Source organism: Macaca fascicularis, chromosome 10 (assembly GCF_037993035.2).
Source record: "Macaca fascicularis isolate 582-1 chromosome 10, T2T-MFA8v1.1".
NCBI lineage: Eukaryota > Metazoa > Chordata > Mammalia > Primates > Cercopithecidae > Macaca > Macaca fascicularis.
In genome coordinates, this window is record NC_088384.1 from 11,767,303 (window position 1) to 11,789,316 (window position 22,014).

A 22,014-nucleotide genomic window follows, 5' to 3' on the forward strand; every position below is an offset into this window, starting at 1 on the left:
TGTTCCTTTTCAACAAATGACATCCTATTGGTAATCATGATAGCAAGAAGCAAAGCATGAATTCTTTTAAGCTTAAATGTGACCTTTACCCAGCTGGCTAGTCTTCCCATGGAGCTCTTTATTTATTGTACTCACATGGACGACAAAGCACAGTAAACAAAAAAGGGAAAGCAACCAGTTTAGCCCTTTCAGTGCTGCATCAGCAGAATTATTATCTGTTAAGGCTCTCATCAAATGAAATCACTTCTAAGTATATGCTAAGGTCAGTCAAAAAAATTAAAGCCAACCTCCACTTTCTAGTTTATTAGCTTTATGACTTCAGGAAAGTTACTTCATCACCCTAAACCTTACTTTTCTCTTAGGTAAAATTTACCTTAACTCTGAGGATTAGAGATATGTCTGAGAGTTAGTCACGTAGTAGGTTACCCATCAATATTAGTTAATACTATCAGCTCTTGATAGATTTTAACTTTTATTATTTTCATTTCCTAGAACGGATATTCATGTTCAAATAAAGCTCCATTCAGATACTCACTAGGAAGGTCTGTATTTATTTGTTTATTTATTTTAGAAGACAGGATCTCACTCCATTGCCCCAGTCAGAGTGTAATGGTGTGATCACAGCTCACTGCAGCCTCCAACTCCTGGGCTCAAGTTTTCTCCTGCCTCAGCCTCCTGAGTAGTGGGGACTACAAATATTTGCCAACATGACTAGCTAATTTTCTTTCTTTCTTTTTAATGTAGAGAAGGGATCTCTGTATGTTGCCCAGGCTGGTCTCAAACTCCTGGCCTCAAGTGATCCTCCCACCTTTGCCTCCCAAAATGTTGGAATTACAGATATGAGCCAGTAGAAAAGGTGGTCTTTTCTACTGTCCTGTAAAATGGTCACCCTCTGCTTGTCCCTAGCACCTTGTCCATATATACATTGTAGCCCTGTCATACTGCCATAATTATTGATTCACACGTTGGCCTCCCTCACTAGGTTTGGAGGGCTGAGGATACTTTATTTGTATCTCAGTTTCTTCTCCTTCTGTGGCGGAGGTGGGAAATCAGCATTTGCTGACAATGGCTGATGGGCCGACTGAATGGCAAGTATGCTATTATAAACCCAAAGAAGGAATTTGTAGCTTTAATATTTTCTCTTTATCCTAAATATTCTTCTATTTTTCTAAGTGTTTCTGGTATAGATTTATTTTTACTTACTTATCTTACTTGGTCTTTGGAGATCTTTTTGACATGAAAATTTATGTCTTTTCTGTAAAATTCTCAGCTCTTGTCTCTGAATATTGTGTTTTTTCTGTTACCTCAATTTTCTTTTGAAACTTCCTCTAGATGAATATTGGGGCCTATAATCTGTTCTTTATGACTTTTAATTAATCTTTTTAATCTTGTTGCCTCTCTGTGCTGTATTTTGAGAGAATTCCTTAGTACCATTCTCCTGTTGGCCGGACACGATGGTTCATGCCTGTAATCCCAGCACTTTGGGAGGTCGAGGCAGGTTGATCACTTGAGGCCAGGAGTTGGAGACCAGCCTGGCCGACATGGCAAAAATACTAAACATTCAAAAATTAGCCAGGCCTGGCGGTGTCTGCCTGTAATCCCAGCCACTCGGGAGGCTGAGGTATGAGAATTACTTGAACCCAGGAGGCGGAGGTTGCAGTGAGCTGAGATTGTGCCACTGCACTCCAGCCTAGGTGGCAGATTGAGACATTGAGACTCTGTCTCAAAAATAAATAAATAAACAAATAAATAAATAAAGTACTGTTTTCCAATTACCAAATCTGTCTTCAGCTGTTCTAGTCTGGTTTTTATCTTGGATGTTGAGTTTTTAAAAAAAATCTTAATGACTGCAGTTTTCATTTCTAGGATTTTTAATTGATTCTTTTCATAGCCATCTGTTCTTGTTTCATATCTGCCTTTGTTTTGTTTTATACTTTTATATTCCTTGTTGTCAATGAGTCATGTATTAATGTATTAATCTCTTTATTTAAAAATCTTTGTTAGAGGGTTTTCAAATAATAGAATATATATTCTATAGAAGATCCTATAGAAACACTGATTTCATTTGGTGTGGATTTATATTGTGATTGCTGATTTTTTTTTTTTTTTTTACAATTTTAACTTTTATTTTAGATTCAGGGGGTACATGTGCAGGTTTGTTACCTGGATACACTGCATGATGCTGAAGTTCAGGGTACAATTGATCCCCTCACCCGTGTACTAAACATAGTACTCAATAGTTCGTTTTTCAACTCTTGCCTCCCTTCTCGCCTTCCACTTCCAGTAATCCTGTTTCTGGTGTTGCCATCTTTATGTCTATGGGTACCCAATATTTAGCTCCCATTATAAGTGAGAACATGCAGTATTTGGTTTTCTGTTCTTGCATGAATGAACTTGCTTAGGATAATGGCCTCCAGCTGCATCCATTTTGCTGCAAAGGACATGATTTCATTCCTTTTTATGGCTGCATAGTATTTCGTGGTATATGTACCACACTTTCTTTATTCAATCCACCATTGATGGGCACCTAGATTGATTCCACATCTTTGCTATTGTGAATATTGCTACAGTGAACATACAAGTGCATGTGTATTTTTGGCAGAATGATTTATTTTCTTTTGGATATATACCTAGTAATGGGATTGCTGGGTTGAAACCAGTTCTCAGTTCTTTGAGGAATCTCCAGATTGCTTTCCACCATGGCTAAACAAATTTACATTCCCACCAGTAGTATACAAGTGTTCCCTTTTCTCCACAGCCTCACCAGCATCTGTTGTTTTTTTGGTTTTTTGATAATAGCCATTCTGACTGGTGTGAGATGGTATCTCATTGTGGTTTTGCTTTGTATTTCTCTGATGATTAGTGACGTGGAGCATTTTTCCTGTGTGTTTTTTGGCCAGTTGTATGTCTTTTGAGAAGTGTCTGTTCATGTCTTTTGCCCATTTTTTAGTTGGGTTGTTTTTTGCTTGTTGAATTGTTTAAGTTCCTTGTAGATTCTGAATATCAGACCTTTGTCAGATGCCTAGTTTCTCCCATTCTATAGGCTGTCTCTTTACACTGATAGTTTCTTTTGCTGTGCAGAAGCTCGTTAGTTGAATTGGTGCCACTTGTCAATTTTTGGTTTTTATTGCAGTTGCTTTTGAGGACTTAGTCATAAATTCTTTCCCAAGTTCAATGTCCAGAACGGTGTTTTCTAGGTTTTCTTCTGGGATTCTTATAATTTGAGGTCTTACATAGATTGCTGATTTCATTGGCTGACTTTCTTAGCATTAGATTTTAAAAATATGTATTTTAGAATTTTAGTTTTTAGACTATTTTGAGTGGGAGGTTTTTTCCCACAATCACTCATGTTCATTTTTTTCCTTTTTTTTTTTTTTTTAAATAAAATAAAGGTTTTCCAGTTCCCTTTACCCAGGTCTTCTAGACTCCCTCCTGTACAGGCCTTATAAAGGTGGCTTGGGGCACATGCCCTGTGATAATACGAGAATGTTCTAGACCCAGGAGCTGAGCAAGCAGGCGGCTTAGTTTAGTTCCAAGTATTAAGACTGCTTGTGTGTCCTCCTGCTTTTAGATCCACAGCTACAAATAAGTTATATTCCAGGAAGCAGTTGATGGCTATTTTTTTTTCTTCTCCTTTTCTTCCCAGCCTTCTCTCACAAACACTGCCCCCGTAACATTAAAGAGTGAGACCAGCTGTGATTTCCTAACACCTGAGGAGCTGAACTCTGGGCTGGCAGATCAAGAGCCCAGCAGCCCTTGGCTTCAGCCTTGCTCACTGCTTTTTCATTTCTCTTATATTTCTGCTTCGTGGGGGTTTTTATCTTGTTTTTGAGACTGGCAGTGTCTATTACTGCTGTGTATTTGGAACAGAACAGGGGGATACTTTGAAGCATGAACTCACTGTGCCAACTTGACTGGAGGGATTTTTTTTTTTTTTTTTTTGAGATGGAGTTTCACTCTTGTCACCCGGGCTGGAGTGCAATGGTGTGATCTTGGCTCACTCCAACCGACTGGAGGTTTTCTAACCTGGAAATTTGATCAGATATTTTAGCTACTTCTCCCCTCCCTTCCTACCCCCACCCCATTCCCTGAAGGCATTGTGGAGAGTAGATTGAAGGAAGACTAAAGCTAAGTAAGTAATTTAGGACACCGCAGGTAACAAATGATCAAGGTCTGAACCAAGGTGAAGAGAAGAGAATGGATTTGGAAGATAATTAGTGGGTATAGTCAATAGACATGGATAAGTGAATTTGGGAGGTGTATGTTCATATTTCTAACTTAGAATGGAGATAAAAGTCACCAAGAAAGGAATATGGGAAGAAGGGTAGATTTTGGTAGGGCAGTGAGTCAGGAATAGAGACAGTAGTATTAAGACTTTTACAATTGTTTGAAGCCTCGTACATGTTTTACTAAAGATCTTCTGATACATATTTTTTCTAGCGGTGCATCTCAATGCCCAAGATCTTTGAATTTACCATATTTGCGAATCTCTTTACACGAGGTTCAGCTTTAAATGTATATAGATTTCTCCCTAGCATTTGGAAAACTTTTCCTCAGCATATTCATTCATTTCACAAACATTTCTTAAGTGTCTCTTAAACAAGCATAGTCTGGCCTTCGTGGATGTCACAGTTAATTGGTGGGAAAAGACAGTTACCAAACGGGCAATTGCTAACTGTGAAAGTGCTGTAAAAGACAAGGGTAAGGTACTGTGAGAGTGCATGAAAGCAGGGCCTGGCCAAGTCCGAGGCCCATTCTGCATAGGGCACAGTGGGAGGGAGTGTTCACTGTCCATGGAAGGCTTTCCCGAAGAAACTGGAGCTGTTCCCTGTCTGGCGCACTCTGCCCTAATGTCTGTGCAGAGCTGGCTGCTTCTTACTATTCAAGACTCAGCCATGTTACCTCTTCTGCAAGACTTTCCACGACCATACCCAAAATTAAAGTCCAGCATATCACCCTACTTTATTTCTTTTTGGAACATTTATTTTTATCTGAAATTATCGTGTTTATTATTGACTGTTTCAGCCAACTACAATGTAGGTGTCTTTTTTTCTGACTTGCAGTGACCTTGCCTCTTTTTTACTGACTTGCACCCCCATTGCTTAGAATACTTCCTGAAATGTAAGTGTTCCAGAAATTATTAACTGACCGCATAAATGAATGTCCTTGGATCTTGATCTCTTGCGTAGTTGCTCTACTAATTTGATTTCCTTGTCCTGTTTTTTGTTTGTTTGGGAGGACTCCTCAAGTTGGTTGTCTACTTGTTCATTTTTCTATCACCTGGATCCTACCCTCACTCCCCTGTCATTCTGTAATTGAGGTTGCCAATTGTAGCATCACACCCTGTGACCATGATGATGGGCATGTGACTGTTTCAAGCTGGGTCACTTAGAGTCCTTCTCCTGATACTCCAAATTTGAAGGAAGGAAGAGGGAGACTTCTCAGGTGGCAGTGTGAATCTAGAGCTGTTGGTGGCCATAACCATCCAGATAAAATAAGCCAATCTGTAAGAAGAGAAAATGAAAGCATTTCCTAGAAAAGCAGAGATGGCAGGGAAGAGAAGTCCTGGTAGCTTTCCAGTCTTGGCTTCCTTTGTGCCTGAGGCTCAGTTTCAACCCCTGATTTTCCCTGGCTTTTGCTTTACCCAGTTCAAATGGAGTTTCTGTCACTTAGAGCCAAAAGATTCCCAATTAAAACTGTATATAGCTTTATTTTCATTTTAACCCATACCTCATCTAACAACCTTTTTATCTTGATGTGTTTTATATAATATCCTTGGGTATTGATCTGTTGAACTAGTTTAATTTCTGATTTCAGATAATCCATGTTTTCTACTTCCAATTCCATTTCTTTCTTTTGCTGCCTAAGTTTTCTACTTCCAGTACTATTCTTTCTTAGTATGCTGTCCTCCCTGTCTTTTCAGAAACATATTGTTTAGTAGTAAGTAGGTGCTATCTAATTATTACTGTTGTTATTTAACTCATCCTTGAAAGAGGTTTATTAGGTTCTTGGATTTTCTCACTTTCAACTTTGATGCTTTTGAACAGCCAGGTTAGTACCTAGTATCTCTAGGATGATAGGAAGCCAGGGTAGTGGGCAGAAGCTCACTTCTGGGTAATTTCTTCCCTGTGTTTGGTGAACTGCTGTGGCCTGATCTTCCTGGTGCTGCTGACTGCTACCTCAGGGTGGGGCTCTGATGGTCTGGGGAGAAGTCCTCCACGATTGCAACTGGCTCTCTGCTTGGTGTAACTGCTTGTCTCTTAGAACTATTGCAGCTGCCCTCAAATCCCACCAATCCACACGACTCCAAGGAGAATATTTCACATCTATTCTATGATTTCTAGTTCTAACTTAATTAGAGCAGTGTTACAAGAAATTATTTCAAGCCAAGCAACTGTCTTAGGCAGCTAAGTTGTAAATTGACTTAGTATTTTTCATCAATCTGGTTCCATTTACACTATGTCAAGAAGAAAATTAGCAGCTTTTTGGTAATTTTTTTCTTTATTGATTAATTCACTCAGTAATTTTTTTTTTTTTTTTTGAAACTGAGTCTCATGCTGTCACCCAGGCTGGAGAGGCTGGAGTGCCATGACCCAGTCTCAGCTCACTGCAACCTCTGCCTCCTGGGTTCAAGCGTTTGTCATCCCTCAGCCACCTGAGTAGTTGGGATTACAGGTGTGCACCACCGTAGTTGGAATTACAGGTGTGCACCACTGTGCCCAGCTAACTTTTGTGTTTTTAGTAGAGATGGGGTTTCACCATGTTGCCCAGGCTGGTCTCGAACTCCCGGCCTCAAGTGATCCATGCACCTTGGAAACTCAGTAAATATTTACTGAGCATCTACTGTGTGCCAGTCACTCTTGGAGACACTGAAAATATCAGTGTTTAAAATGAGACTTCTTTGCCCCTCATGAAGCTTATATTTTTGGTGAGGAAACAAACAATAAATAAGTAAACCAATAAATATATAATACTAGGTAGTGATAAATGCCAAGGTGAAAAATAAAACAGGAGAAAGGAATAGAGAGCAATGAGGGTGGGGCTGTTTTAGAAAGGGTAGGCAGAACAGAGATTCTCTGAGGAGGAGACACTTGAGAAGAGACCTGAGTGAATCAGGGATAGAGCCATACAGAGAGTTCCTGGCAGAAGCAACAGCCAAAATATGGCTCTAAGGAGATGAAGAGCTTGGTAGAATTGCAGAGTAAAGCACCAGGGTAGCTAGAGTAGAAGGAATGAGGGGGAAGGTGGAAGGAGATGAGTTCCTGATGTTAAACATGGGAAAACATGTTCTTTGTGCCTCCAAAACCAAGCTTTGTCCATTTTTCAGGGGAAAGATAAGTGTCTGACATATTGTTCCGAAAGGCTAAAATTCATAGCCGACTTCTGTTTATCACATGACACTGAATGGTTTCCCAAAACATTGTGGCAATTCGGGTTAAGGAATGCAAACTGATCATAGGAGGCTAAGGGTGTTTAGAATGATATGATTTGAAGCAGTTATAAAGTTGATTTGGAAGGAAGAAATAACTAAGAAGTGAGATTAGATAAAATAATCTTGGAGAAGATGGCAACTTGAGCAAAAGCTTCTGACACTGTCCACACCAACGCTTAATGAAGTGACCAGCAGTGAGAGAACATTGTTGGCCACTGTCATCTAAATATACCACAAATTTGACCATTTTTCATCACTCCCACTGCTAGTAAATTATAGTTAGAAAACATTAATACTTTAATTCATCATACCTAGAGCCCACAATGAACATACAAGTGGATCATTAGGGACTTTTCAGTTTATTTTTGAAAGGTAGCTTGGGAAGCCATATTTGTGAGTTCATCCCAAGATGGAGAAAGGCAAGTGATTTCCCTTATCGTTTTTTCTAGGAAGAAGATTGAAATAATAGTAATACCTTATATTTGAGTGAGTTATAGGTTACAGTGTACCTTTGTATCTGGGAATTCAACCAGACAGATATTGCTTGTGCTGCTTTTCAGATAGAAGACTCAGGCCCAGATAGACCACCTGACTGACTCAAAGTCACACAGATGGTTAAGGACAGAGCTATCACTATCACTAGAATTCTTGTCTTTGACTGTGCTCTGTCACTCTGCTAAAAAGCAACAAATTGTTTGGATAGGATGTTATGTCAGAGAAAAGCCAATTGCTCTCCCTTTTCTTGCTCCACCCCAACTGTACCCCTATAAGGTAACAGATGTTAACAATATTGTGAGTATGCCATATGTTTGCCTGCCTGCCTGCCTTCCTGTATTCTTGTCTGTCTGTCTGTCTTAGTCTGCTTGTGCTGCTATAACAGAGAACCACAGACTGGGTAATTTAGAAAGAAGAGAAATTTCTTTTTTCATGGTTCTAGAGGCTGGAGAGTCCAGGATCAGGGCACTGGCAGGTTCAGTTGTCTGGTGAGGGCTGCTGTCTGCTTCCAAGATGGCACCTTGATGCTGCATCCTCTGGAAGGGAGGAATGCTGTGTCCTTATGTGACAGAAGGTCCGAAACGGGATGGTGGAAGGCAAGCAAGAGACAAATGCTGTGGGAAGCCTCTTTTATAAGGACCTTTATTCTGTTCACAAAGAAGGTGACCTCATGGCATAATCACCTCTTAAAGGCTCCACCTCTTAATACTATCACATTGGCAGTACTTGAATTTTGGAGGAGATATATTCAAACCACAGTTGTATGTATTTCTCTATCTGCTTCTCTCTTCTGTATACATATATAGTGGCTTCTTTTCCTCTATATGTTACAGCTTCAAATCAAATTGTGTATATTACTTTAAATCTTTAACCATGTGTCCTAGTCATACATCTAGGTCAGTATATCTAGATCCAATTCATATTCCTTCTTTGTATGTCTATATTGTTTGATTATTGCAAAGTATATATTGCTTTTTTTTTTTTTTTTTTTTTGAGACAGAGTCTAGCTCTCGCTCTGTTGCCAGGCTGGAGTGCAGTGGTGCAATCTCGGCTCACTGCAACCTCTGCCTCCCGGGTTCAAGTCATTCCCCTGTCTCAGCCTCCTGAGTAGCTGGGACTACAGGCACATGCCACCATGCCCAGCTAGTTTTTTGTATTTTAGTAGAGACGAGGTTTCACCATACTGGCCAGGATGGTCTTGATTTCCTGACTTTGTGATCCGCCCGCCTCGGCCTCCCAAAGTGCTGGGATTATAGCCATGAGCCACCGCACCTGGCCATACATTGCTTTTAAAAGGAAAATCCAATAATGTATTTAAAGTGAAAAATGTAATGCCAGTATATAATTTTATCATATATTAATGACCTATTTACCTTTTAAAGTATAAGAAAAGGAATATACTTATCAGCAGTTCTTTATTTGCTGCAGGTTTTTTCACTGCTGACATTTTTACTTTTTAAAAAATTTCTGTAGAATAAGAATTAATTATAGCCTTAACTAGTATTTCCTTTTCTAAGCAGATTCAATGTATTTTTCAGGTTACTATGTCCGGGAAAAATCTAAGCAAGTCATCACATTGCTGATGGATGAACAATTGCTGTGTAAAGAGAGGGAAGTGGCATGTCGGACTAGACAGCGTACCTCCTACTCTATGTTGTTTTCTAAAAGACCACTTGGTTCAAGTAGCTCACTGACAGCGCGTACTTCTGCCCCTACATCAGATATTTCTGCTTCAGAGAAGAAGTGTAAGCTTCCTAAGTTTGGAAGGCTACGTAATAAAAGTACGTATATGACCATTGGCCTAAAATGCAACAGGTATCATTTAAAATGATTTAAAAATATAAAATACTACGTTTTAGTACTAAATTATTAATATCATTTAGTACTACTATTACCATATTAGGCTTCATACTATAGAAAACAATGATGAAGCATATTCAATAGATTTTATGACATATTTTAGTTTATTTATTTCTTAGCTTTATTTCTTTGCTTTATTTATTTATTTTTGAGATGGAATCTTGCTCTGTCTCCTAGGCTGGAGTGCAGTGACAAGATCTCGGCTCACTGCAACCTCTGCCTCCCGGGCTCAAGCAATTCTCCTGCCTCAGCCTCCTGAGTAGCTGGGATTACAGGCTCCTATCACCATGCCCAGCTAATTTTTGTATTTTTAGTAGAGACAGGGTTTCAGTATGTTGCCCAGGTTGGTCTCGAACACCTGACCTCAAGGGATCCTCCTGCCTTGGCCTCCCAAAGTGCTGGGATTATAGGCATGAGCCACTGTGCCCGGCCCAATTTTATGACTGTTTTCTGAATGCAGTTATCTTTGATTCAAATAAAATGTTTTTGAGCTTTTAAGCTATTAAACTAGTGACTACGCTATTTGGCATCGTGATTCAATTTTAAGATTTTTATCCTTAACTGGAAAGTGAAGGACTACAGTTTTCTAACACTAGGTGTCTGGATATGTGTGTATGAGGTCTCTTTGATCCTATAATATAAATCAAATAATTGACATTTTCTAAAGTGTGCTTCAGAATCCTAAAAGTGCTCTAAAAGTTCTTCTAGGACAATACCTTGTACTCTTTCCTTTGCTTAAAACTTTAAATATGGACTGCTGAACTTTTATAAAAAAAGGATATATTTATAATGTTATAATAGACATCAGTAGAAAAATACTATCTTCTTTTCTACCAAATTTGCTAAAACTTAAAAAAAAATATCATTTTCCTCTAACTTCTCCAGTAGAAACCCTGTTGATAAATTGTCTATGAGGAATGGACAGCTTGAGGAAGCCAGAACATCAGTGAAATGTGACTTAGAGAACTGTCCCTTTGTATTCAGTACAAATAGATAATTCCAACTGTCAGTTAAGTGCAAAAATGTAACAGTGTCACTAGTAATACCAACACATGTTAATCTTGCTAACAATCATTCAAGTACTTTTCTGACTTAATCAAGAGTTTCAAATGTTCACCCAATGGGACATTGAGTGAACATCCATATTTGGAATTGGAGAGAGACATTATAAGAGGGTAGCCATTGTAAGTATAGTAGCAAATACTACCTACCTGCTTCTAAAAGTGGTGGAATTTCTTTCTTTAGGGGATCTGATTCTTTTGAAATAAATCTCCAAAAGAGACAGCCACTCATTTTGAAATTTTTCTCATGGGAGCCTTTAATTCAAACTGATGCTAAAAACAGAGTAACAGAGAAGAAGAACCAATTATGACTCATCCAGAGTTTCTTCCCCACTTATGCTTCTTCGATGTTACCTTTCTTACTCTTCCTTCTTCCTTTCTTTTCTCAATTCTTTCTTCTTTCATTGTAAATACATAATTATTGAATTTATTTAAAATTTGGATATTCAGCAGAACTTTGGAGCTATAGGAGTGAATAAAAGAAATGTTCTTTCATCATGGAACTAATATTCTAGTGATAGAGAGTCGGATGTCTCTGTCAGAAGCACAAAATGTGTCAGATAATAACGAGTCCCATAAAGAAAAGGAAAGCAGGGTCAGGGAACAGAGAGTGACAGGGATGGGTTTATTTTAGGTCATGTGATGAGGGAAGGGCTTTTGGAGGAAGTGAATCTTTAAACAGACCTGAATGAAGTGAGGGAGCAGCCCATGTACAGGCGTACCTCGATCGATTGCATTTTGCTTTATTACGCTTCACAGATAACGCATATTTTACAAATTGAAGGTTTGTGGCAACCCTGCACCCGGGAAGTTTATTGGCGTCATTTTTCTGATAGCATGTGCATACTTTGTGTCTGTGTCACATTTTGGTAGTTCTTGCAATGTTTTTAACTTTTTCCTTATTATTATATGTGTCATGGTGATCTATGATCAGTGATCTTAGCTGTTACTGTTATAATTGTTTTGGGGTACCACAAACCATAACTGTAGAAGACCAGTGAACTTATTGATAGATGTCATGTGTGTTCTGGCTGCTTTACTGATCTCCATCTCTCTCTCTCCTTGGGTCTCCCTAGTCCCTGAAAGTCAACAATATTGAAATTAAGCCAATTAATAACCCCACAATGACCTGTAAGTGTTCAAGTGTTCAAGGAAGAGTCGCAGGTTTCTCACTTTAATTCAAAAGCTAGAAATGATTAAACTTAGTGAGGAAGGCATGTTGAAAGCTGAAATAGGCTGAAAGGTAGGCCTCTTTTGCCAAACAGTTAGCTAAGTTATGAATGTAAAGGAAAAATTCTGGAAGGAAATTAGAAGTGCTGTTCCAGCGAATACAGGAATGGTAAGAATGGGAAACAGCCTTTGCTGATATGGAGAAAGGTTGCATGGTCTGGATAGAAGATCAAACTAGCCCCAGTATCCCTTAAGCCAAAGCCTAATCCAGAACAAGGTTCTGTCTTTAATTCTGCAAAGACTGAGAGAGATGAGGAAACTGCAGAAGAAAATCTTGAAGCTAGCGGAGGTTGGTTCATGAGGTTTAAGGAAAGCAGCTGTCACCATAACATACAAGTACAAAGTGAAGCAGCAAGTACTGATGGAGAAGCTGTAGCAAGTTATCCAGAAGATCTAGCTAAGGTAATTGATGAAGGTGGCTACCCTAAACAGATTTTTAATGTGGATGAAATAGCCTTTTGTTGGAAAAAGATGCCGTCTGGGACTCTCATAGCTAGAGAGGAGAAGTCAATGCCTGGCTTCAAAGCTTCAAAGGACAGGTGACTCTCTTTTTAGGGACTAATGCAACTGGTGACTTTAAGTTGAAGCCAACTGCTCGTTCATCATTCCAAAAATCCTAGTGCCCTTAAGATTTCTTTAAAAATATTGCTGCTCATTGACAATGCACCTGGTCACCCAAGAGTTCTGACGGAGATGTACAAGGAGATTAATGTTGTTTTCATGCCTGCTAACACACAGTGTTTATTCTTCAGCCCATGGATCAAGGAGTGATTTCAACTTTCAAGTCTTATTACTGAAGAAATACATTTCATAAAGCTATATCTTCCATAGATAGTGATTCCTCTGATAGATCTGAGCAAAGTAAATTAAAAACCTTCTGGAAAAGATTCACCATTCTAGATGCCATTAAGAACATTTGTGATTCATGGGAGGAAGCCACAATTTCAACATTAACAGGAATTTGAAAGAAGTGGATTCCAACCCTCATGGATGACTTTGAGGGGTTCAAGACTTCAGTGGAGGAAGGAACTGCAGATGTGGTGGAAATAGCAAGAGAACTAGAATTAGAACTGGAGCCTGAAGATGTGACTGGATTGCTGCAATCTCATGATCAAACTTGAACAGATGAAGAGTTACTTCTTATGGATGAGCAAAGAAAGTGGTTTCTTGAGATGAAATCTACTCCTGTGAAGATGCTGTGAACTTGTTGCAGTGTCAACAAAGAATTCAGAATATTACATAAACTTAGTAGATAAAGCAGTGGCAGGATTAGAGAGGACTCTAATTTTGAAAGAAGTTCTGTGGGTAAAATGCTATCAAAGAGCATCGCGTGCTACAGAGAAATCTTTTGTGAAAGGAAGAGTCAGTTGATGTTGCAGGCTTTATTGTTGTCTTACTTTAAAAAATTGCCACAGCTTTCCCAACCTTCAGCAGCAACTACCCTGATCTATCAGCAGCCCTCAACATGGAGACAGAACCCTCCACCAGCAAAAAGATCATGACTCACTAAAGGCTCAGATAATTGTTAGCCTTTTTAAATTAGCAATAAAGTATTATTTAAGTTATGTATATGTATTTTTTAGGCAACATGGTATTGCATACTAAGTCTACTAAGTAGACTGCAGTCTAATGTAGACATAACTTTTATATGCACCGAGAAACAAAAAAGTTTGTGTGAGTCGCTTTACTAGAATATTTGCTTTATTGCAGTAATGTGGAACCCAACCCACCACAGTATCTTCAAGGTGTGCCTGTATATCAGGCAGAGGGAACAGCAGGGCAGATGCTCTGAAACTGGAGCGAACTTGGCCTTGTTAATTGTAAGCTTAGGAAATGAATCCCTAAATTAATACAGAAGTAACTCAACTCTGATTTTATGATTCATGCAAGAAATTCTAGTTTATTGTTTTGTAGTCACAGATTGCATTTTTTTTTTTTTTTTTTTTTTTTTTGAGCCCGAGTTTCACTCCTGTTGCCCAGGCTGGAGCGCAATGGCATGATCTCGGCTCACTGCAACCTCTGCCTCCTGGGTTCAGGTGATTCTCCTGCCCCAGCCTTCCAGAGTAGCTGGGATTACAGGCGTGCGCCACCGTACCTGGCCCCACAGATTGCATTTTTAAACCTAAAATGATATTCTCCATCTTTATGACATGTCTCATTCACTACACTGAGCTATGAATGACTTGACTATTTTAAAAAAGTGAATCCACCTTCAAATGAAGTTTTGCTACGATTTATTATTTTTTACTACTACAAACACATATTGAGTGTCTGGCTCACTATAATGCCAGACATGTTCTAAGCCCGGTAAGTAAATTGGCTGTATTTCTGCTCTAATGGAGGTTATAGCTTGTGATGTACTATGTGCTTTTTCTTTTCCTTTTCTTTTTTCTTTTTCTTCTGAGACAGGGTCTTGATCTGTCACGCCGGCAGGAGCGCAGTGGTGTGATAATGACTCACTGCAGTCTTGAACTACTGGACTCAAGTAATCCTCCTGGCTTAGCCTACCAAGTAGCTGGGACTACCGGCACACACCACCACACCCAGCTGACTTGAAAAAATATTTGTTCGAGACAAGATCTTGCTACCACATTCTTCTAAGTCTGTTTCTCGAAAAGATACTCTAAAAAAGCTTTAGTCAATGATGGCATCATTATAGTAAATCTATAGTAAGAATACCATTTAAAGCGAACAGTGAATGTTTGGATGTAAAATCTTTAGTAAATTTGTTTTAAAATCTGTTATTTTTATTTCATTTTTATTTCATTTATCTGCTTTCTATATGAATACATCCTAGATATACAGATGTGTGTGTTTGTGTCCAAAAAAGAGTAATTAGATTAAGTAAACTTGGCAATACTAACCAATTCTATGTAGGCATTTGAATCTGAAGGTGTATTTTAAAGGAAGAAAGAAAACTGACAGTTTGGAGTCGGGGTAGGAAAAAATAAGAAATTGAAGGGATATTCTTTTTTTTTTTTTTTTTTTTTTTTTTTTTTTTTTTTTTGAGATGAAGTTTCACTCTGTTGCCCAGGCTGGAGTGCAATGGAGCAACCTTGGCTCACCGCAACCTCTGCCTCCCAGGTTCAAGTGATTCTCCTGTCTCAGCCTCCCGAGTAGCTGGGATTACAGGCACGTGTCACCACTCCTGGCTAATTTTGTATTTTTAGTAGAGACAGGGTTTCTCCATGTTGGTCAGACTGGTCTTGAAATCCTGACCTCAGGTGATCTGCCTGCCTCTGCCTCCCAAAATGCTGAGATTACAGTCATGAGCCACCACGTCCGGTCATGAGGGGGACATTCTTAATGTGACAGGAGAAGTAGCAAATTAAAACTCAAAGAGCAGTAGCTAAGTTAGAATGAGATGCATCCACAAGTTATGACAGTAGACGCCACAAAAATGCTAGCCGCTTAAACATACAAATTTATTTCTCTCTTCTGAAATACTCCCTTGTAGGTATTCTATGACTGATATGGCTCTCCACGGTGTTGGCTTCAGGGCTATTTTTGAGTCTTGTTGCTCCACCAAACTCAGCGTTTAAATTCCACTTCATGGTCCACTTCCACTTTTTGAGTCATAGCTGCTTGAGCTCCCACCGTCACACCTGCCTTCTAGCCAGTAGAAAGGAAGGGAGATTGAAAATGTGAATGTCTCTTCCCTTTTTTATTTTTTTGTCCTGTTTTTTTTTTTAACAAGAACACTTATTAAAAGTTGCTTATAACATTTTAGCTCACACATTATTGTTTAGTACTTAGTCCCACTGACACTCCTAGCTACAAAGGAGGTTGAGAAATATCATCCGCCCAGATGAAAGTTAAAAGATTCTGTTATTAAGGAAGATGGAGAGAATAAATGCTGGGGATCACAAATCGTTTCTACAATAGTGGGAAAGAATACAAGCAAGACACAGATTAAGCATGGTAATATATAGTTGTCTGACTAAATGGAATAAAAATATAAATTTGAATATGTAAAACAGTAGGGACAGATAGCTGAGAGTACTCAGAGCAATTCATAAATGACCTAATAAACTCAATTTGATATGAGTAGCAACTAGGAACCATTGTAGGCCTTGGAGAACAGAAGGGATGTTTAGCTTAGTCACAGAACTGAGCTTCCTTATTACTGAAAACAGCTGTTTGTGGAAGATAATTCTTTTTGCTTTGTGTAGAAATGAAGGAGATACAAATTGAACGAAGCTTGTAAGAGATAGTTGTTTCAATCCAGGCATCCAGGACCTGCTCCTAGGGTTATAGAAATGAGGAAACAGTAATGTTTAAAGATAGACTGTAGAGAAGCAATGGGGGTAAGTGGATGATGTATTGGAGAAGAAAGAAACTGAAATTGACTAACCTTTGCATCAGAGAAAATGGAGGCAAGTGATGATATCATACAGGTAAATTTTCATTAGAAGGAGTCTAAAGATGTCTCTAAGTTATTTAGTTACAGCGAAATGTAAAATTGAATGCAGGAAATGTGATTTCCAGCCTTCAGGACCTAGAGCTGAAACAGCTGTGCCTCCCTTCTTTATGGTGAATCAGCGAGGGAAAAGAGGCACTTTAAAGAAGGTGTTATATACACATCGCCACTTCTATTTCTTTTTTTTTCTTTTCTTGGATGTTTTCCCAAGTTTTAATTCTAGTAGCTAGCTTGGGTGGTTTTTGTTTAGATGCTTCTGATGTGTGAAGGAAGAGATGGGCTGAAGGATCATTGCTGCTTGATGGCAAGACAGAACAATATAAAAAGGACAGTTATAACTCAGCTCTAATGTCAGGCCATTTTTGTAGAGGCAACAGTTATTACGAAAAGGATCTCCAGAGGCATTACTTACAGCCAGACCAGCAGAACTTTACCTGTGTTGGTTATCTGATCTTCCATAAAGAGCTCTTCACTAGCATCATTCTTTGCAACAGAACTTTACCTGTATTAAGGATTACTCTGGTCTGTGTCAAATGTAATGGCATTCTATATAATGGAAAAATTTCCCTGAAAACTATCATTGCTGTTGAACCAAAATTATACAGTAGGTCCTTGAATAACATCCTTTTGTTCAATGTTGTTATAACTGATGAGAAAAACATCAATTCCCGGCCGAGGCCCCTGTCTGTATGGAGTTTGCACACTCTTCCCCGTCTGCGTGGGCTTTCTCCATGTTCTCTGCTTTTCTCCCACTTCCCAAGGATGTGCACAGCAGGTGAATCGGCATGTCTGAATGGTCCCCGTCCAGGTGAGTGTGGAGTGGGTGTGAGTGCACCCTGCAATGAAGCAGCGTCCCTGTCCAGGGCTGGTTCCCACCTTGTGACCTGAGCTTCCAGGATGGGCTCCAGCCACCTGTGACCCTGAAGGGAGCAGATAATCATCTTGTTTTTACTAATCTTCCTTAAATGTATGTATAGCTCACATTTATTTCAATGTTTAATAATAAAAGTGGGCCAACCTCAGTGGCTCATGCCTGTAATTCCCGCACTTTGGGAGGCCAAGGCAGGCGGATCACTTGAGGCCAGGAGTTCAAGACCAGCCTGGCTGACATGGTGAAACCCCGTCTCTAGTAAAAATACAAAAATTAGCAAGGCATGATGGCGGTTGCCTGTAGTCATAGCTACTCAGGAGGCTGAGGCAGGAGAATTACTTGAACCTGGGAGGCAGAGATTGCAGTGAGCTGAGATCACGCCACTGTACTCCAGACTGGGTGACAGAGCAAGACTCTATCTCAAAAAACAATAATAAGAATAAAAGTGTTTTGGGTTTTTTGTTTGTTTGTTTGTTTGTTTGTTTTGAGATAGAGTCTCACTCTGTCACCCAGGCTGGAGTACAGTGGCACAATCGCAGCACAATGCAACCTCTGCCTCTCAGGTTCAAGCGATTCTCCTGCCTCAGCCTCCTTAGTAGCTGGGACCACAGGTGCCTGCCACTACACCCGGCTAATTTTTGTATTTTTTAAGTAGAGACAGGGTTTCACCATATTGGCCAGGCTGGTCTCGAACTCCTGAGCTTGTGATCCACCCGCCTCGGCCTCCCATATGTTTTGGTCTTTATTTAGAAGTTTGGTGACATTTTTGTGACTAGAAATATGCTATAGGAACTTAGTTCTTGTTCATATTAATTAGCCTATGGTAAAATTGGCTTCATTATACATTGTTTCCCTTAAAGTAGCAATTTCCAAGAGACTGTGGACATCATTAAATGAGGACTTGCTGTACTGCAAAGTAGTTGTCATGCTTTTATAAAAAAAAAAAAAAAACAGCAATGTTGATGTTGTTACGTCCTACAAAGAGCTTTGTACTAACAGAATTGATGTGGAGTCATGCTTGGTTGCCTTGCCACATGTAGATGAGATGGCAGGGCTTATGGTACAAACTGTGGTTGTAATGAAAACATTTGCATTGATAAATGTCAAACAGCTGATCTTTTGATCTTTTAAATTTAAAAATAAATATATAAAAATAATGTATATCTCTACCACCCTAAACTGTTAACATCTTAGAATATAGTCATGTGTCATATAATGATGTTTCAGTCAACGGTGGACTGCGTGTATGATGCTGGTCCCATAAGATTATAATATATTTTACTGTACCTTTTCTATGTTTAGATATGTTTAGATACATGAATTCTTACCATTGTGTTACAGTTGCCATTGTCTTACAATTGCCTACCACATTCAGTACAGTAATATGCTATACAAGTTCATTGCTTAGGAGCCCAGGTGTGTAGTAAGCTCTACCATCTCGATGTGTATAAGCACACTCTATGATGTTTATACAACAATGAAATTGCCTAGCAGTGCATTTCTCAGAAAGCATCCCTGTTGTTAAGCTATGCATAACTGTTTCTTTTTTATTTTTGTTTCAGAAAACCATTATACTCTTGTAAAACAATATAGGCTTGTTATACAATTACTCAGAAATAGCCATCATTAATATCAGATGATTGTAATTCTAGGCATCTTTTTTGTGCGACAGGGTCTCACTCTGTTGTCCAGGCTGGAGTACAGTGGTGCCATCACAGTTCACTGCCACCTTGGTCTCCCTGGGCTCAGGTGATCCTCCCACCTCAGCCTCCCAAGTAGCTGGGACTGCAGGCACGCACCACCACACTAGCTAATTTGGTGTTTTGGGTTTTTTTTTTTTTTTTTTTTTTGGTAGAAACAAAGTTTCACCATGTTTCCCAGGAAGGTCTCAAGCTCCTTGGCTCAAGCAATCTGCTTGCCTCAGCCTCCCAAAGTGCTAGGATTACAGGTGTGAGCCATCATGCCTGGCCAGCATTTACAAAAAATCTATACATACATATAGAGAGATGGATAGCTAGAGATAAATTATTTTTATAAAAATGGAATTATATGCTGTTTTTTAGTAAAAAATATTAAAGGGAGATCAAGACCATCCTGGCTAACACAGTGAAACCCCGTCTCTACTAAAAATACAAAAAATTAGCTGGGCGCAGTGGCAGGCACCTGTAGTCCCAGCTACTCGGGAGGCTGAGGCAGGAGAATGGTGTGAACCTGCAAGCACTGCGGAGCTTGCAGTGAGCTGAGATTGTGCCACTGCACTGCAGCCTGGGCAACAGGGCGAGACTCCATCTCAAAAAAAAAAAAGAAAAAAAAATATTAAAGGTCTCCTTCTGGCAATGAGACTAGGAACTCCATTTACTGCACAATAACCAGAGACTGGAAGTGACACACTATTTGAGACACTCCTGGCCTCATAAGAAGTATGGGAAGTCTCTAAGGTTCTTTTTGAAAAATGTAAACAAAATAAGAACAGCACATGTGAGCTGGTCAGTGACTTGGCATTCTGCCTGTGGGAAGCTGCAGGTAACTGTAGGCGTTGAGTTGCTTAAGAGCAGTTATTAGTAGATCAGAGAATGAGTTTGGGGCCTGTCTTCAGCATTGGGAAGGAAAGCCTTGGATTACTATGCTGAACCCAGACCCTCAAGGGGACTGAATTGAGAAAGTGTACTCAGTTCATAAGTTAGATCCAATAGGATTTTCACCAGTTTAAGACAAGCAACGAGCTCACAATCCAATATCACCAAACCAGGAGAAGGTAAGCAGCAAAGAACATACTTAATCCCCCAAAGACTGTAGATATTGGAAAGGTCAGATACAGAACAGCTGTGTATTTACATAAATAAAGGATATAATCACATGCATCACCAATTATCAAGGGATTATTAGGACTGAGTGGATGAATTCGAAAAAAGGGAACTTGCAGAAATGAGAAATACTACTGAACTAAAAAAATGTATTTAGTGAGCTAGAAGATATGCCCAAAGAAAATGGAAAATATGAAAGTAATATTAATTAAGCCATATGGAGGATACTGCTGCAAAGGAATGACAATTAATTACTGTACCAGAAAACTTCTCATCTTCTACAGTAGAAGCCTGATGACAGTGACATAGTATCTTAGAAATGCTGTAGGAAAATAACAGCCTATAATTGTGTACCAGCAAAACTATCATTTAAGGGTGAGGGTGAAATAGTTATTTATAGATGAATAAAAAAACAAAGAGAATTTACAACCATGAGACCTGCATTAAGGGTATACTTCAAAAAGAGGAAAATTATTCCAGAAAGATAGTTGAAAATTCAAGAGAGAATAATGAATACATGGTAAACACACACAAATAAATATATATGTATCATAAACATTTTCTGTATAAATCTAATTTTTGAGTTAAGAAAAAGACAATTAGAATAGTGGGTAGCCATGGTATGTAAATGGGGGTGGGCAGGTTTAGAGTTGTGTTCTAAAGGTCCTTGTGTTTTTAGGAGAAGGTAATGAATATTCTTTGACTGTAAACTTTTAAAGGTAAACGTGCATGATAAACTTCCAAGAATAAACTTTAAAAGAAGAGAAATAGAGTGCATAAATTCCAGACAAGTGGCAAGAAGAAGTAGAATGAGAAGAAAATAAAATTGTATAAAGGGCAAAAAGCATAAAATGGAACAAATAGAAATTCAAAAGTAAAATAAATAATAGAAATAAGCCCAAATAGATTAATAATCGCAGTAAATAGTAGTAGATTAAACTCATCTATTAAAAGGCAGAGACTATCAGATTGGGAAAAAAGAAATCCAGATATATGCTGCAAGCATAAATTCACATAAAGATCGAAAGCAATGTATGGAAAAAGGTAAGTCAGGCATATACAAGCTAAAAGAAGGCTGGTATAGCTACTTAATAACAGGCAAAGGAGACTTTAAAGCCAAGAGCATTAAGGATAATAATAAGATGCTTAATTCCCCAGGAAGATGTAACATTTCTAAATGTGAATATACCCAGTAAAATAACTTCAAAGTATATAAAGCAAAAATTGGTAGAAATACAGGAAGAAATTGAGGCATCTACCATCATAGTAGATAACTTCTTAACATCTTTATTGATAGGTGAAGGACATAAAACTTTTTTAAAATATGGATTTTATAATTGATTATATGTGTTATAAAGGAAAAATCTGTTTCATATAGGACACGTTTTCTTACCAAAATACTATTAAATGTGAAGTTAAGAAAAAATATAAATAAAAAATTTCCCTACATTTGAATGTGGCATTATTTCTTTTAGAATAAGTTGGAAGAAAAGGATTTCAGTACTCCTTGCTAGGTCAGCTTTGTAGTGGAGGTCCTAGCCATCACAGTAAAACAAGCAAGAGAAATTTAAAATGTAAGTATCAAAATGGAAGAAACGAGCATCATTGGTAAATGATAGGATTTTCATATAAAAAACTTCAAAAGATCTACAGACATATTAAAAATGATGAGTTTTAGAAAGATGGCTGGCTATAACATCAAAACATAAAATCAAGTTATATTCTATATATCAGCAACAAATATTAAACATAATTTTTAAGATACCATTTATAATTAAAAATCTTGATGTAGGAATAAGTCTTAACAAAAGAAGTACAAAATCTGTACACTGTAGGTTATA

At 38.5% G+C, this 22,014-nt stretch overlaps 1 protein-coding gene across 1 annotated transcript in view; it reads left to right on the top strand.

Annotated features, from left to right (window-relative positions):
- Positions 1 to 22,014, top strand: part of ENTHD1 (ENTH domain containing 1) — a 148,635-nt gene that overhangs the window by 21,370 nt on the left and 105,251 nt on the right. Inside the window, exon 3 of the mRNA XM_005567206.4 lies at positions 9,466 to 9,708. Coding sequence (XP_005567263.1) covers positions 9,466 to 9,708 — 243 coding nt within the window. The remainder of the gene's footprint in view (positions 1 to 9,465; positions 9,709 to 22,014) is intronic.